Source organism: Asterias rubens, chromosome 8 (assembly GCF_902459465.1).
Source record: "Asterias rubens chromosome 8, eAstRub1.3, whole genome shotgun sequence".
Classification (NCBI taxonomy): Eukaryota; Metazoa; Echinodermata; class Asteroidea; order Forcipulatida; family Asteriidae; genus Asterias; species Asterias rubens.
Genome location: NC_047069.1, coordinates 7,984,454 through 8,002,711, shown reverse-complemented (window position 1 = coordinate 8,002,711; position 18,258 = coordinate 7,984,454). Strand labels below are relative to the sequence as shown.

The window sequence follows — 18,258 nt, the reverse complement described above, 5'->3', positions numbered from 1 at the left end:
CCCCTTAAAGCCATTGGACCCTTTCGGTAAACAGTGTTGTCCAAGGCCCACACTTTGTGTACCACAACTTCTATATCAAATAACAAACCTGTGAAAATTTAGGCTCAATCGGTCATTGGAGTCGGGAGAAAACAACGGTAAAACCCACCCGTGTTTCCGCGCGTTTCGCCGTGTCATGACATGTGTTTCAAATAAATCCGTAATTCTCGTTAACGAGAATTTATATTGTTTTGCTGTTTTCTCAAAAAGTAAAGCATTTCATGGAATAATATTTCAAGAGAAGTCTTTCACCATTGCCTTCTGTAAACCCTGTAAGTTATTTGTAAATCTGTGAACTTTTTTGTTTGTTTATGAACCGAAAGGGTCCAATGGCTTTAAAGGATCGGTAGTGTTGTAGAACTGACATTTATTTAAATCATGGAATTTTTTTTAAAACAATAAATATGAAGGATTCCTTTTTAGAGAAATGTCTGAAAATACTGTTTTTATTGTTTTATTTACTGTTTTTACCCCTTTTTTTGAGTTAAGAATAATTGTAATATTTATGTGCCTTTTAAGTTTGCCGATTTGAGATTGATCGTGTAGGTTGTTCGGGATAAAAATGTATCACTCAAGTGTTTATCAGCCATGTGAAATTATAGTGGTGCCATTATGTAGAATTTTTTATTTTTGTCACATCATGTTTTGCACCAAATCGTACATGTGTAGGTGCTGTATTTTTTTTTACATGACAAGAAAAAAACAATTTCACCAAGATAATTTTCGTCCAGTGAGACAAAAATTATTTTAGCATGTACATGTACAACACATTTACGCAACTCTCCTGAGAACATTGCTCTGTGCTTTTCACTTTTTAATTTTATTTTAAACTCGACAAATTTCACACGACTGGGATTTCCTTGTTGTCTTCATTTTTATACCACTTGATTTTAGTCAAGGGCCCTTGTTAAAATGCTCTGGTGTGAAAAGACCTTCACATGGGTACCACACACAAACTAGTTTCTTATCACATGTACAATGTACGTGTACCTTGGCCATCACTATGCATAGCAAAAAACCAATGAAGCACACAATTCTATAGGCTGTAAACACAGAATTCCCCGGTAAGCAGAGCAATGACATTGGGCCCAGATATTGTCAAACGGGCTGAAACATTAGAACAGTTCAAAAACCTGCGTTAAAACATATCTCTGCAATTTGCATTTGAGTTTGAACTCATGAGAGAGAACATGGACCTTACTGTGGTAATCACTACACAATAATAGTGGAATCAGTATGATGGATTCATTCAGATTCGTTATCGGTTTTGCTATCATTTTTATTTCAATAGGAGAAGGGGTGAAGGTACAGAAATTTTTCGGGCCACATGACGAGTCGGCATCCCCCAAGCCTTACCTGCCACCTGTCGTGGAGTTCAAGGAAACCAAACCAGCAACAGCTCCGCCTTCAGCTAGCCAGGCGTATTATCAGCGCAAGATGTCCGTCAGTGGGATTGTCAAACGTACGCGGTCTATCGACCTCGACGGTGGTAAGTACGAGTAAATATCAGGAAGCACACTTTGGATGTTCTCATTGAGTCTGAGCGACTAGTGCGACTTCATGTAGTGTCATAGTTGATTGCTTAGTCAAGTCGCGACTATCGTTTTTCAACTACTCGGTTAATCGTGTCACGATGACTACTACAAAAAAATCGCAACGTAAAAAAAACATGTTTGATAAACCAATTAGGTCGCTCACGACAATTCAAGACCTTATAATTTACTTAAGAGACACAATCAGACATCATGAAAACAATCCGTCAATCCTTTCAGCTTGAACTATATTGCACCTGCGGCAAACATGACACAATGCATCTTGAGAATTACAATTTAGTTTCCTCGGGAAATAGGTTTGCTCTTCTGGCCACTCAAAGTCCCTCGTGGGAATAGACGTATACTAGTTACCTCGTTGCCAGTCAATATGTGTATAACATTGTAAACGGTTTTGGTAGTACATTTGTCATTATCAATCAAAGTTTTGAGCTAAAATCTTTGCAACCTGATTGTCTTAGGTAAAGAACTTTCTCTCTAAGATTATAATATTTCATGCAAGATAATACATTGAGTAAGCTTGCAAGCTTGAATCGATTATTTCTTGTCATTTTTATTCACCAACACTCTTTTCCTGCAATGAACAAATTCCACATAAAATACTTGCAAATTTAATTTCCTTAATTTGTATAACAAGTGCAAAGCTAACTTTAAACATATCCATTGCCCAAAATACCTCCTTATTTTCAGTTTTTTGTTTGAATTAATTTGTTTTTGGTCCCTTGGGAAATTTGTTACTTTGGCACGAAACGATACAATATTTTAACTTTTTCGTTTGAACAAGTTAGACATGTTTGAGCATGAAAGAATTTTTTGTTCTTTTGGGGTTTGTTGTTATGTATTATAAAATGTATTTCTTTTTTATTTGGTTACTTGAGTAATTAGTGTTGCTTTTTGATATTTTTTTTGTAGGTTTGACAGCTTTGCATAGATCATGTGTTTATGTTTGCCAGTGTACATTAGTGTACAAGCATAGTTTGTTTTATTTTGATTGAGTGTTAGTGTACAAATCATGTCACAACCATTGTTTTAATCCTATTTGTAGATGTACAAACTAACACGTGAACATTTCATTTTAAAATGTGGTTGGTCGCAGAAAATCCCTAGGGAGTATGTCCACGCAGGAAGAATAATTCCTAATGAGGAATACACAATCTGAGAAGCGTTACTGACAGTAATGGTTCTCAGAAATAAATTTAGGGGCCTATAGATTTAAATAACAAATAACTTCAAAGTGCAATGTTTCTCAAAATGCTTTACACTACCGGAAGCTGCTGTAGGCTTCTAACCACGTGTTCATATTGCCAATACTTTTAAGAGTGGTTACAAATCATACACCTTCCCTTTAAACTCATACCATGCACTTTACCGGCAAATCTAATCTGGCTAAAGATAAGGGGAAACGATTTAATAGCAAAGATATTCAAAACTAAAACAAAATGGGGGGGGGGGGGACATGCAACCCGTAAACTTGATTGATCAAAGGCTTCACAAAAACCCATCACTTGCTATAAATTTGAAACGAATTATACAAAAGAACCTTATACATGTAGCATCTACTGTAAGCAAAATACTTGAGTTGTGACATGATTTGGACTGTGTTTATGCATGCTGATGTTTAGAGAAGACCTTAGAAGACCCAATTTCATAGAGCTGTGTAAAATAAGAAAAAGTTGAGAAAAGAGGATTAGCTGTTGCAAACAACTATGGACCAATGGTATAATGCAAAAAATTGTTAATGGCCTGTCGTTTTGACCCTACGTAGAAAGACTCTTCGAGAAAGACTCTGCTAGGGTCAAAACGTCAGGCCTATAACTATTTTTTGCATAAGAGAAAGTTGTTCAACAATTTTCAGCTAAGCAAAAATAAGCCGGAGATAAGCATACATTTTGGCTGGTAACCTTAATCTGCTAATTTTGTTTTGCTTATATGTACATGTGTACATATGTAGCTACTTTTTTGCGCTTCAGCAGCTCTATGAAATTGGGCCCTGGTCTCAGTAAATTACTTTATTGAGTTTGTTGATTATGACTAAATACGTTATTCAGTCATGATCAATACACTTTGAGATAGATACCTGCTTGTGACTTGACTCAACAAAATGACTCCTTGAAGATTTTCTTAGCTCTTATAATCAGCAAACCTGTCTACCAAAGGCGGACCATTTATCTTGTGTGATATAAATTTTTCTTTCTAAAAAGTCAAATCTTTGATCACAGAAATATCAATAAAGCAGTTGCTGCTAAAGAGTAATTTTGTTAAAAGGGTCACATTATGCATGCATCATGCTTTCTTCCCTTTAAAAAGACCAGAGGTGGCTACATACAAGAATGAGCAAGTACTAGTATGTACAGCCTTTTGCTCTCAAAAAAAGTTGGAATCCAGTCCAAGCCTGATGTTGTACATTGTAAGGGCAAGACAGCCTGTTCCAAGAACTACAATGTGGTTTTAGTGGGTGAAGGTCACAGTTCTTACAAAGTTTAGAGCTGCATGTAGCCCCCCCTGAACCCCCAGTTCCTGCTTTCTGAACATTTTCCTCCCCCCTCCGCCACAGGACATAACAGTAGTACAAGAAGCCTCCTCAGCCAAGACGACCGGCCAGAACTCGCTAAAATTGACGAGCAAGAATTGTCCCCGGTGCCCACCTCCGATCAGCAATTTTTAACCTGGTGTGGTACGAATCATTCCTAGAACTTCATCGACTGAATTAATCTTTGTGCACGTTTTGCTCATTGAAAAAGACAACCAAAGCTTGTGTTATGATCTCTAAAATTTTGCTAAGTTCTTTTCTTTTAATCAACCAATATTTCCTAGAACTTCATGTCTGAATGGTATTTGTAAAATTGGTAAACAGGGATAAACAAGTTGTGCACAGTTTAGTCGTTGAAAAGCAAACCATAGCTTTTGTTAACATCTGAAAACAATCAAATTATTTCAAGTTTTTTTAAGAAAAGCTTCAGATTTCTGACTGTCAAAAAAACCCCAAATCAAATTGGTTTTATTACTTGTGATTTTAGCAAAACCATTTTGTGAAATGTACCAAGTTTTTCCTTTCAGAAAAACACCCCTGTTTCCATTTTCTCTGATTTTCGAGTTTATTTCTGGTTTATAAGAGTTTTTCACTTACTACTGCACTTGCTTACAGTTACATGCCAATTTTGTAGATGCTTAAATCAGTATTGCTTCGGCTCACGCTTTTGTGTCTTTTTTCACACACTTCTATCTTTTTAGGGAATACTATTCATATAATATAATATCATATTAACCAGTTCATGTGAGTGCTAATTAAACATCAAAATCATTTCTCCACCTTTTCATCACCACTCTCAATTTGTAACCATGTTAAACTTCTCCGGTTTAGCGTTTCATTATTAACTTTACAGTTTGGTGTTTTGTTCATATTTGTATTCTTTATAACCACCTGACCACTCTACACTTGTTTTCACCCCGTGTTTTGATTTATCCCACACTTCACTAAAACCTTCAATCATATTTTCTTTGATTTTTTTTTTTTTAACTGGTTTCCTTTTTGAAACGCTTTGATGTTGAGATGTTTGGGATTTTTAATTGAGATTGTAAACTGTCTATTTTGGGGACAAAATGTCAAGGTCAACAAAGGAAATGATGTCTGAGCGATAACTCTATATAATTGATATTATTGTCAACGGGGCATTTATTTGTTAACACACTGTTCTTGTTTCTTTTTTAATGTAGGATTTCTTGGAAACAAGAAAATTCGTAGCAAAAATCTTTTTTGGAGGGGAGGGTGGTTTTCAATTTAGCTAAGAAAAGTCTGAACCTAAATCTGTATTTATCAGTGCTCATTGCAAACAGGGAACAAGACAATGGTGGTAGAGCCTGATTGTGGTAGCCTAATACTTTCCTGCTAAAAGTGTCTTTCGTTGGTTATGGCACAAACATGCAAACTTACCAGGGGCCGATTTCACAAAGCAATAAAACTCATCGCAAGACAAATTTTCAGTATCACCATAGTGATTTGTATTGTGACATCACACTTTACTAAGCAACTACGATTGGTTTGCAGTTACGATCAATCTTAGATCTTTGTGAAATCGGCCCCTGATCTCCTTTTGGTATGATAATAATCAGGGGACTTAAATGCTTGCAGACAGGGCACAAGACAAAGATGTTTGCTGCTTGGTTGTGGTCCACTAATCAAGTGTTTTATTCTGTTGATCAATAAGCGATTTGCGAGTTTGATTCGAATAACGTCTGGTGGTACAGTGACTTAGTCAGAATTACTGCTTAAATTTGAATTCATCAAACTACAGAGATAGTTGCTTTGCCAAATGATTTGGACAAGCTTTTTTATAGCAACCCAGCCGTCGATTTCACCAAACTCTTTCTAATTTACGATAAATCTTAGGACTTAGGACGAGTTAAGTTCCATACACAAATATCCATAATGTAGGCGTATATGTAGGACGCATTAAATCCATCCTAAGTTAGGACGAGTTACTCGTTCTAACTCGAGATTAATCCTAGCGTTTCATGAAAACAGGTGCTTGTACCATTGTGCCATAACGCAACTGTCTCATTAGTCTGATGAATTCAAATTTAAGCAGTACATGTAAGTTGTGACTAAGCAAGTCATTGAACCATTATTCAAGTCTAACTCTCAAATGGTTTATTCAGCCCTTAAATTCATCCCCTGTGTTCATACATGTACATCATTACAGAAACATTGTCAATTTGTCTTCCATTATGTTTGTTTTCCTCTCATCGTTTCTAGATCAAAAAATTAATAAACAACAGCAACAACAAAACTTGTTTAAGAATATTCATTCATATCTAGGCTTCGAGAAATTTGAATTTTTCATTTAGCTTGTTGTTATAAACAAAATGATTCCGTTATTTTAGAACAATGAAGTTGTTTATGAAGTACATTTACTACTTTTTTTACTAATTAGTAGTAGTTTTGCAGTGTTGTGTAATTAGGTTATACATTTTGCAGTTTGTTCTCCATTGCAGAAGTTGTTAGATCCCCAAATAAACTAAGCTCCAAGCCGTCATTTCATCTTCTACCTGAAGATACCGGTGGCTCTCCCATGAGGCGTACTGCAAGCTGGGCAGAGGATAAAGCGGTAAGACAAAACTCCTAAACTGTGGTATCTGTTTCAAAGTACTTGTAGCTGACCCAACCCTCCTACTATTACCATTTTGACTTGACAATCATTTGAAACTTCCCCTTGACAGGTTGTGTCTGGGTGTGTAAACTGTACACAGAACTAGCTTTGAATGTGTTTCTACTGTGCAGATGCATTAACGCCATAACATGTACATACATGTGTCATCATTTTGCAGGCTGTCATATTTTTTGTTCAATTATTAATTTATTTCATTAATACACACCCTACAGCACAATAAGTGCAAATATTATCATGAATAGGAAACAAGAAGAAAATCTCAGTTTTAGATGTTGGAGGGAATGGAAACCCATGCAAGCAGTAATTGGGACTTAAAACCCAGTCCACATGCAAAGACTTGGTCTGTTGGATTCAAACAGGGTTGCGAAGAGGTGAAGTGAAAGGCAGTGAAATAAACCACTGAGCCAATCTACAATCAGTCTTACATGTACATTTAGCTCTTTGTGAAAATCTGCAAATATTTGCATATATTTGCATATTTGCATATATTTGAATATTTGCGAGAGCTACATTGTACTGTATGTTTATGCTCTTTGCTCCCCAATTTAAAATTATTCAAAGTTTCAAATGGTTTATGCATACACATGTACATGTATGTATGTGTCCCATCATCATGAAATTTGATGCTGATAAATTTGATTCTATGAGTAATCTGTAAATATTTGTTATGAAACATAATAAATGAATAAATCATAATTATTTATAATCCTGATTTTTGTATTGATGTCTTTGTGTGTAGTTAGTGGAGATGTACAGTGGATTGAACTCTGAAGATCTCCTGGAACAGCTTTCCCAATCTGTATCACTCAATGATCAAGCTGACATTCTACACTATCTCTATGTCACAGAGTAAGTCACTTTTCTTCCTTTTGTATCATAATGATCATAGTGGCTTTTCTTAAAGCACCCAAATCCCTCACGCAGTGACGCTCATGGTGCTCCAACATTATTACCCCTTGTCACTGGGCCAATGGGAGTTGCCTTGATTTTTTTAAAGTTTTTTTTTATGATTTATCATTAAAAGTTTGATAAGTTGGACTTGGCTTTCACATACGATTCGATCTTCAAAAATTAAGTCCATTCTCAGAATTCAAAGTTTCTGTCAAAAGAAATGCTTTTCAAAGATGAAATGGTAAAGCTACATGTACAATGTACACACAAACAAATGTCAGCTTTGGAGCCAGAATTAGTAGAATCTTTTGATGTGCAGCTGATACACAAACATCTGACACAATGATTTATAGCAGGATAGACTTCATGGACCCATTGTACAATGCGCAGCGCATCTGCAGGCGCCTACCCTGTCCGCCATTTTGGGATTCAAAATGTACACGCAGGAATGAACCCCAAAGCCTTGGCAATAGACCGATCCATTAAGCTCCACCCCATTGCGTATTGACCAATCACGACCCGTTGCACAACCAAAAGTCTGACACGATAAAGTCCGACATGCGTGCGTGTATGCTTGGCGCGCGTGGCAGAGTTGTGCAGAATGGCATTGGAGAGGCTCACGTGTTCTTGCTCACACGTGCGCCTTGGGCGGAGCCTAATAGATCGGTGTATTGTAAACGCTCATTGTGCTTAGGTGTGCAATAATGTAGGTCACTACAGCTCTATCAAAACTACAGCCTGAATTTCTGTTGTCCCTGTCCCTACATGTATGTCATATGATGTTTTTGAAGTCTTTTGGTGACACTGATGACAATGACAGTCATAGGTTTTGTGTTTTCTTCTTGTCATGTTTAGAGGGATAAACTGGGACACTGGACTCAGTAAGACGGGAGAGAAGAAAGTGACCGTAGAAACATTGATGGAGGAGTTGTATTACAAGGTAGGTCAATGAAGCTTAAATTGTTTTAATGTAACATTCGTGTGTTTTGTTTTAAACTAGGCCTAATTTAAACGGGTTGCTAGTGATTGGTCGGCGCTTGAACAAGTTAACACATGAAAGAGAAAAACTTGAGCAGATTCAGAGGTCCCAATGTTCGACACTTACACAGTCACTGCATCATCATGCATAAAACCTTACTAGAGTGTCTCTCCATCAATTACAGTTTCAAATCTAACTCATGTACATGATGTTACCTCAAACCTGACTAGACTGTATCTCAACCATGCAAAGTTTCAAATCTATTTCTTAAGAAAGCATCCCTGCCCTGCACAATACGTCATCTCTGATAACCTCTTCCAAAATTAATCTCCGGATGTCATTTTGTTTACTTTTAAAATCTAAAACTATTAATGAAGACAAACTTTTTTTTTCTTAAAATCCATTTCAGAGTGCACACTTTAAGGCGTGGTCTGTGGTCCGCCACACCGCCGGCATCTTACAGAAGAAAGTGGAGAATCTAGCCCAGTCTGTGACCAGCTTATTAGTGAGGCAGAAACAGCTGTCTGTGGGCTTACCCCCTGAGCCAAGAGAGAAGATCATCACGGCACCTTTACCTCCTAAGCAACTCCATAAGGTCATCAAGGAGGCGTGTGGGGAGGACCGGAGTTCTGCTGTGCTTACTCAGGTAAGTTCAACTCAATCAATCATGTCGCTCGCAGGCAGGATTCCCGGCGGTATCCGTTATCATATAAATTTCTTGTACAATTTCCAACTGTAATATCCCAATACGTTTGTTTGTCAAATTTATATTGCTGCGTTAAACCTTGAATATTATTCTGGAATCATTTGGCTTTAATCGAATGCATTCTTGATTAGTGTATTCCTTTTAAAGGGACCTACATGTACTTAACATGTACATCTATTCTTATATAACACATTGTAACTGTTTTCTTCTTTGTTTTTATAGGAACCAGTTTACTTCTTTAACAAATTGACACTGATATGTTAATTGTTGTGCATTTTACTTGAATCGTTTAACTTTCATCGTGTATTCTTGTACTTGTATTTTGTAATGAAAAAAATGTCTTCTATTCTACTTTTGAACTGTTTTCTTCTTTGTGTCACTTGAACCATTCATTCTTATTCTATGATGATTGTACATGTATTTGATTGTATCTACTGTATTTGAGTTGATTTTTCTTGCATTATACTGACACTTCTTGATTGATGACATTATTTTCTTTATGTATTTGACATGAATATTATGTTTCTATGATGGTATTGCATTTGAGTAGACTTTTCTTGATTGATATATTTTACCTTCTGCCAGTTTAATCCTTCATTATTTTTAATGCAATTGATGTAAACTTCCCCATTACATACTGGAGGTGTTTTTGTATTTAACGCCTTATTGCTTTTTACCTTTGTATCTAGCACTTTGAGGCCCTTTTGGCAATTTGGCGCTCTATAAATATCTTTTTATTATTATATTATTACTTATTGTACTTGACCAAATTTCCTTTGATAATTTGCCCAAATTTCATTACACTCTGTCCAAACTCTGCCCAGACATTAATTATGTCTGTTACTATTTTTCATTGAATACCACGTACTACATTTTGATTGATGCATACGTGTACCTTGAATTGAATGAATATCCTTGTTCAGGAGTTATTGGATTACCTGGCAATGTTCATTATGTAAACAGAACCCAACATGTTGTTTGATGATTTGTTTACCTCTGCCCAATCTTCATCTACTGTAGATTAATATAGTATCCCTCTCAGAATTTTCTATTTGAACTGAATACTAAGCTTGGGCGATATCACGATATTATCGAATATCGCGATATTAATTTGGAAACGATTTCGATATCGGATGGATTTGGTTTTAATCGAAATATCGATATATTGCGATAATCGCGTTATATCGCAATATCGATTAAATATCGCGATGTTTTTGCTAGCTGAGACATCTTGCACCCCATAGGTTTGGAGTAAAACCAGAAGAATAGGTCATTAGAACACCTCTCTTAAGCTATGACTGTCTCTTCTACAACTTTCACTTGGAGTTTGAAGACATCTTGCACCCCATAGGTTTGGAGTAAAACCAGAAGAATAGGTCATTAGAACACCTCTCTTAAGCTATGACTGTCTCTTCTACAACTTTCACTTGGAGTTTGAAGACTGATGATGTCAAATTTCGTTAATCGCGATTATATTGAATATCGCGATATATTGTCGGCGTGAATAAATAAATCGATATTGCCCAAGCTTACTGAATACTACAAACTACATTTTAAATGGTATAAATAACTTCCTTCGTGCGTGTGTCTATGTGCAGGAGTTACTGGTTTACCTGGCAATGTTCATACGGACAGAACCCAAACTGTTTAATGAGATGCTACGGCTGAGGGTTGGCCTAATTATGCAGGTCATGACCTCTGAACTTGCTCGCACCATGGGATGCCCAGGTGAGTCCATCCTATTCTCAGACATTCAACACAGTCTGAAATTAAGTCGAATCAGACTCGCTTTAACCAAAGCAGAGTCATTTTCAAGAGCTACATTACATTGTTTGAGCCTAAGAAGAAACAAGCCTTTGAAAAAGACTCTGCCAAGAGCGAAACGTAAGGCTATTTATTAGCACCCTTTAAGTCTTTTTTTGTCTATTTACCCATATACTGATGTACATGTATGTTGCACTGTTTACTCAGGACTTTCCAGAGCTCTGTAAAAAATTCACAGGCATATTACCTGGGTGGGATTCGAACCCACGACCTTTGGCACTCTGTCTTACAATGTTACAACTAGACCACTGGGATTGCCGGTCGCTAGAGGCAGTTACATCCCTTTATTTTAGCAGCAGGTTAAATCGTTTTACCCGCAACCAAAATTCGGCTGTAAGCAGAGCCATGATATCAGGCTTTGATTTTTCCTTTTTTTTTTTTTTTTATCAGGAGACAAAGCGTATGAGCATCTGATGTCCCTAAGTCCCTATGAGTTAAAAGACTTACTGCATCATATCCTGAGTGGCAAGGAGTTTGGAATATCTGCAGGTAGGAAATGGACACCCCCTCCAAGTTGGTTTTTCCAAAGGGGATTTAATAAGAAGACAAAAGTTTATTTGTATACAGCCTTATGCAAGTAATGCTGTTCAGATTGTGTATTCCTATTTGGGATTATTCTTCCTGCGTAGACATTTTCGCTCCATATTTTCAGCGATCTCTCAAAAGCGTGACCACCTTTTGAAATCAAAATTCCCCATATTAGTTATTATGTACAAATGCATTTATATAGGATTAACACAATCAAACGGTTCCAAAAACCAAAGTTACATACTTTGCCTTTGAGCACAACATTTCTTCATTGTTTCAAAGTTTTTTTTTGTTTTTTTTCCAGTTAGTTCTCGTAGGCCAACAGGAGGTTTGGAGAGGCAGTTGTCCATCGTCAGCGCTCCCAAAGATGACTTGTCTGGTCTATCTCGTCTCAAACGCCAAATGACGGTAAATATCATGTCAGATCTTCATTGTTCAATTTTATCAAAAATGTTGTTTCCCTAAAAGCTACAAAATTTCAACATTTACTGTAGGGCCACAACATAGAACTTCAAATGAGAATATTTTTTTGAAGAAGTTTTACTGATATAGGAACTTTTATAATCAGTGAGCTTTTAGATTGAGACTGATCAGTATTAAATCTCTATTATTATCTCGCAACTTCAACGACCAATCGAGTTCAAATTTGCACAGGTTTGTTATTTGGTGCATAAGTGAGAAGACTGCTCTTTGACTTTTACCAAAGGTATCCAGTGTCTTTAAATTTGTTTTATATTAATGATAATAATAGCTCTTATCTTTTGCACTTCCAAAGAAACTGTCATTGCATTTCAAACATTATTTCGCCTGGCCATGGGGTCATTTATTTCATTCTTTAAACCATCTCAAATCACTTCATGCCCTTTGGACTATACAGCTTGTGCTGCCAAATATGTATCACACTAATCTAAAACAACTACAAGAATCGTCTCTGACTTCACAGGTACCCATTTTCATGTAGGCCTACCTGTCAGTGAAGAGAAGCAATTATAGTTAAATTTCTTGCTCAAGGACAAAAGTGTCATGACCAAAATTTGAACCCAAACCCTGATGACTTAACCACCAGAACTTGAGTCCAATCCACTAAACCGCTCAGCCACAATTACTTGTCGTGTAACTTGTCATGAAACGTTAAAGGCACTGGACACCTTCGGTTATTGTCAAAGACCAGTATTCTCACTTGGTGTATCTCAACATAAAATGCATAAAATAACAAATCTGTGAAAATTGGTTGCAAGAGAATAATAAAAGAAAAACACCCTTGTTGCACAAATTTGTGTGCTTTCAGATGCCTTCAGGCCTTTAGTCTTTTAATATTTCAGTGAGAAATTACGTCTGTCTCAAAAACTATGTCCTTTAGAGGGAGCCGTTTCTCTCAATGTTTTAAACTATCAACAGCTCTCCATTGTTCGTTACCAAGTAAGTTTTTATGCTAAAATTTTGAGTATTACCAATAGTGTCTAGTGCCTTTAAGTACTTGTAGGCTGACGATGCCTGTATTGAAGTGTCTTGATCACAACCTTGATTTCTCGTAGAGTTCATCTGGTAAGATGTCCCTGAAACTTGAAGATGATAACTGGGAGGAAGAGATGTACGAGGAGAGAGTTGGCCAGTGGTTGAGACGGCGGAGATTGGACGGCTCCCTCAACCGAGCACCCGCAGAGTTCTACTACAAAGTCTGGAAGATTCTAGAAAAGGTATGTATCTTGAATTAAGAGCTTCGTTTTTGTTTTATTTTTTTTTTAATACAAAAATACTACTACATGTATTTTAGTTATATGATGAGTTGGGTAGATGGCCTTAGCTGTCGATCCAAACCGGACCTTGTTCAGATGCATAAACAAGTACAAAACAAATACATATCCATTTATAAAAGAAAAGAGGGGAAAGGGATTAAGGGAAGGATCCAGAAAAAAGCAGGAGAATTTATAGCCAATCAAAGTTTCTATTTCAGTTATAGTTATGTTTTACTCCTAAGCTAGGAGTTTCTTCAGACTGGTGACAATGTCCAATGCTCAACTGTCTTTTTTATCCTTTCTTGGTGGACAAAGAGGGCATTGTAGGCCTGGTTTTTGGACTAATTGGTCAAAAATGTTCTGTAGCTTGTATGCTTCGTCGTCTTTGCTGAGAGTGTATAACAGGCAGTTCAGCATTCAATTGGACTTGGTCACCAGTCTGAATACAATGTCTACTTAGTGAGAAAAGAAAAACAATTGTTGTGGTATTTTCACACAAACCTCATCTTGATGTTAATAGCAAGGTGACATAGCTCTGCTTTCCTCCGAATTCTGTGCTTACGATCACGATTCTCTGCTTACTTGCAAGCGCCGAATTTCTGCGCTAGCTGTGCAAGCGTAGAATGCCTAGTAACGGGGAGAATGCACGCGAACAAGCCAAAATTCTCAGTTAACCTGTGAAATACGCTAGACGTTAGCGTTGATTCTTTGCTTACGGTAAGCAGAGCCATGAAATTGTGCCCAGGTATCAACTGCATCTCTGGCAACAGCATTCGCAAAGGGACACCTCCAACCCTCATAAATCTGAGAAACAATTCATGCATGTTTCATTTCTCAGATTCAAATGTTTTTGGGTGAAATTTTTTCCAAACCATACACTTGAAAGGTAACAGTTTATCAACAGCTGCAGTGCTTCTCACTAAGTTGTTATGCTCTTTAAGTTTTGGAGTACTTACTAAAGTATGACCCTTTAAAGACACTGGACACCTTCGGTAATTGTCAAAGACCAGTCTTCTCCCTTTGGTGTATCTCAACATGCACAAACCTTTGAAAATTTGAACTAAGTTGGTCGTCAAAGTTGCGAAATAAAAACAATTTGAAAAAAACCTTTGTCACACAAAGTTGTTTGCTTTCAGATGCTTGATTTTGAGACCTCAAAATCAAATTCTGAGGTCTTGAAATCGAGTTCAAATATTTTAGTGGAAAATTACTTTTTTCTTGAAAACTACGTTACTTCAGAGGGAGCCGTTTCTCACGTTTTATACTATCAACAGCTCTCCATTGATTGTTAATAAGTAAGCTTTTATGCTAACAGTGATTACCAATAGCGTCCAGTGCCTTTAACCTTATTTAAAAATTGCTTGCAAACTGCATGTGAGTGCATCTTTTTACTATGCAGAAGACTTCCGAACACGTCTCCTTTTGATTTGAAATTTTCAGTGCCATGGACTCAGTATCCAGGGCTACGCCCTCCCGCATCACATGACCAGGGAAATGACGGAGCACGAGTTCAAATTCTCCCTGCAAGTGGAGTCGGCCCTCAATCGGATCCCGCAGCCAGAGCTTCGTCAGCTGGTGGTCGAAGCACTAATGGTGTTGTCCCTGATCGTTGAGAATGATTGGTTGCGAGATCTAGGTGCTGTCATACAAGTGGAAGGGTTGGTGTACGATGCAAATGGTCTCTTCCTGAAAGATCAGGTAATTTCTTGTCATTTTTGTTTGTTTGTCCGCCCCTCCTTTTGTAGTTGGGAGTGAGCTGTTCTTTAGTCGGATATGACCTGCACTCTGATTGTAGTTGAAAAGTCAAAACCCAATTGTTTAGATTTGAATACGATTGACTAGTCCAATAAAAGTCTGAACAGTTATGTATGCCCCGACCATTATAGGTGTTGCTTCTATTGTCTGCTACTATTTAATATCATTCACTGATTCTGGGTGGTATTCTAATACAACATTGCTCACTTTTGAAATGAATTGATGGAAATGTTATTTAAACTGAATTGTATTTTCTCTTTGTGTTTGTGGTTATACATGTAAATTTTCATGTATAGTACTTTGCTTTGATGAATACATGTATATTCTGTTTGAATTTATTGATGCATTTTTATCCCCCATTTCAGAAATGTTCTAATACTTTGTATTCTAAAGATCATGATGATTGATTGAATCATATTGATACATGTTTTGATATATATATATATATATATTGTACATGTTTACCTTGCAATTATTTTCAACTATACACTTCTTAACATCACTCCTATTTTCATGATTGTTCATTCTGATTTACAAATGTGTGTATTTCCATCACAATGTTTGCGCTTATATTGATGTTCTTTTGCTGGTGATCTTTTCCCCTTTGCAGGATTGTGCAATTTTCTTTTGCATATTCTTGTTTCTTGATTGTGTGCAAAGAGTGATATTGTGTTGTCAAATTTTATATTGTCATTTTCATTTCCCAAGCTGTCACTAGTGGCAGTAAAGTGCATCAAATTATTAATTTTGAGGGCATTTTAATTTTTTTTCATTATTTTGACAATCATTGAATTGAATTGAATTGCATTGAATTGAATTGAACTGGTTTGAACTGAATTGCCTTGAATTGAACTGCATTGAATTGAACTAAATTGAACTGAATTGAATTGAATTGAACTGAACTGAATTGAATTGAATTGAATTGAATTGAATTGAATTGCATTGAATGGCATTGAATTGAATTGAACTGAATTGAATTGAATTGAATTGAACTGCATTGAATTGTACTGAATTGAATTGAATTGAATTGAACTGAACTGAATTGAATTGAATTGAATTGAATTGAATTGAATTGCATTGCATTGAATTGAATTGAACTGAACTGAATTGAATTGAATTGAATTGAACTGGATTGAATTGAATTGAACTGAATTGAATTGAACTGCATTGAATTGTACTGAATTGAATTGAACTGAATTGAATTGAATTGAATTGAATTGCATTGAATTGAATTGAATTGAACTGAATTGAATTGAATTGAACTGCATTGAATTGAATTGAACTGCATTGAATTGTACTGAATTGAATTGAATTGCATTGAATTGAATTGCATTGAATTGAACTGAATTGAACTGAATTGAATTGAATTGGATGTTGTTATGTTGTAACCACCATTTGTTATTGTACTTTTCTGTATTTTTTATACCAATTGCTTTCTTAAAGTACCTTTAAATTTGTGCATTTAGTTTAGGCTATTATTTACATTCTACATTAGCCATTTTAAGGTCAATCATATTTAAATAATTAATTAGCACTTAATGCAGTCTAGGCCTAACGTAGTCGTCGGATATCAATAGACAATACAGTAAACAATCATGTTAACTTTTACACAAATACTAGACATAGTAACTATTAAAATTAAGTAGTTTTTGAAAACCAATAACACCTTTTTTTCTTCCGTTTCACTCTCCCACAGCTGGATATCAAAGGAGATGCCACGTTATGCTGTGCCAAAGATAAAGACCACCTACCCCCGCCCGGCATCTTAGAATGCGGAGGGGTGGCCGGTATCTGTAGTCACTTCTATGACAGCGCCCCCAGTGGCCGCTTTGGCACCATGGCGTACCTGGCCAAGGCCACCGCCAACAAGTTGAACTTTTCCCATAACATGGACGAGAACGCAGAGGTCGAGTGCAAAGTCAGCTGATGGGGATTTATGTTGCTATTGAAGCTAGATGACGGCCTCGTGTTTTACCGCTACCTTTCAAAATGTGAAGGGTGCAGTTTGTTTGCCACACACCCCTAACTTTTTTCCCCGATGACATCACCTTGCCGTGAAAATATCTGCAACTAAAGAAAATATTTATTGGTTAATTTATTTTTTCTAGCAAACCACACAATCTGTGTGTAGAATATGGAGTCGATGGGCATATTTTATTGAGTGCGGTATCAGTGCTGCCAGTTCACATGCCTAAATGTTGGTCACCAACTCTGATCTTACCAGCATGCTATTTTGGCAGTTGTGTAGGAGAGCTGAGAAGACCTGCGATTGAAAGAGAACAGGTGGCGGGGGCGGCTCCAGGAGTGCACCCCCATTACAGTTTGAGGATGAGGCGGCCATGGATGCAAATCTTTGCCGAATGTCGATGATGATGTTATTTTTACCAGATCTTCGGGAAACCCTGCCATGTAAAGTGCAGTAGTTAAGGACTGTGTTTAAAATGCTGCAGTGCAAGAGTAGCCAATATTTGGACTTGTAAGCTACAAGTCCATCAGTGTTGACTCTGCTTTGACGTAGTGTGGTGTGACTAGATGTGTTTTTTCCAGCCAATCTGAAATTAATCTAGAGAGAATTATGAAGTTTATGTGTGTGATGTAGTGGAGGATTTAGCGTGATGCTGTTAACCTTTGAGCACATAGTCTACTAGTGTTGGTTTCAAGAAGATCGTCTTTTCAGTTAATGAATACAGGAAATCAGGTGATCCAATATTAGGCTGTGGTGTTTGCTGTGACAAATTTGCTTTATCAAATATTGTAGCACAACTATTCTGCCACTCGGGAATAGTCCCAGCCAAAGTAGCTTATGAACTAAGAATAGCTGCATCATCTAGTAATACATGTATGGTGTAGTTGAATTCAGCTATCCTACTACCTGGAAAAGTTACAGCACAAATACCCTAACACCAAGGAAAATGTACTGCACAACTGTCTTACACCCAGGAATAGTTACAGCACAACTTCCCTGCAATCCAGTAATAGTTGTAACACAACTACCCTCCCATCCAGGAATAGTTGCAGCACAACTACCCTGTCACCCAGAAATAGTTGCTGCACAACTACCCTGCCATCCAGGAATAGTTGC

The 18,258-nt window shown here is 36.9% G+C and overlaps 1 protein-coding gene across 3 annotated transcripts in view; it reads left to right on the top strand.

The window, feature by feature from the left end:
- LOC117293330 (probable phosphorylase b kinase regulatory subunit alpha) overlaps positions 1–17,119 on the top strand; it is a 36,672-nt gene extending 19,553 nt beyond the window's left edge. For 2 of the 3 annotated variants that reach the window (XM_033775597.1, XM_033775596.1), the window contains 12 exons: positions 1,331–1,528; positions 4,144–4,263; positions 6,582–6,694; positions 7,497–7,606; positions 8,504–8,588; positions 9,037–9,273; positions 10,932–11,061; positions 11,548–11,646; positions 11,990–12,093; positions 13,221–13,382; positions 14,862–15,119; positions 16,873–17,119. In XM_033775597.1, the coding sequence (XP_033631488.1) occupies positions 1,331–1,528; positions 4,144–4,263; positions 6,582–6,694; positions 7,497–7,606; positions 8,504–8,588; positions 9,037–9,273; positions 10,932–11,061; positions 11,548–11,646; positions 11,990–12,093; positions 13,221–13,382; positions 14,862–15,119; positions 16,873–17,103 (1,847 nt within the window). In that variant the 3' untranslated portion in view covers positions 17,104–17,119. The remainder of the gene's footprint in view (positions 1–1,330; positions 1,529–4,143; positions 4,264–6,581; positions 6,695–7,496; positions 7,607–8,503; positions 8,589–9,036; positions 9,274–10,931; positions 11,062–11,547; positions 11,647–11,989; positions 12,094–13,220; positions 13,383–14,861; positions 15,120–16,872) is intronic. The other variant, XM_033775598.1, reaches the window with a different exon arrangement.
- The last annotated feature ends 1,139 nt before the right edge of the window (positions 17,120–18,258 follow it).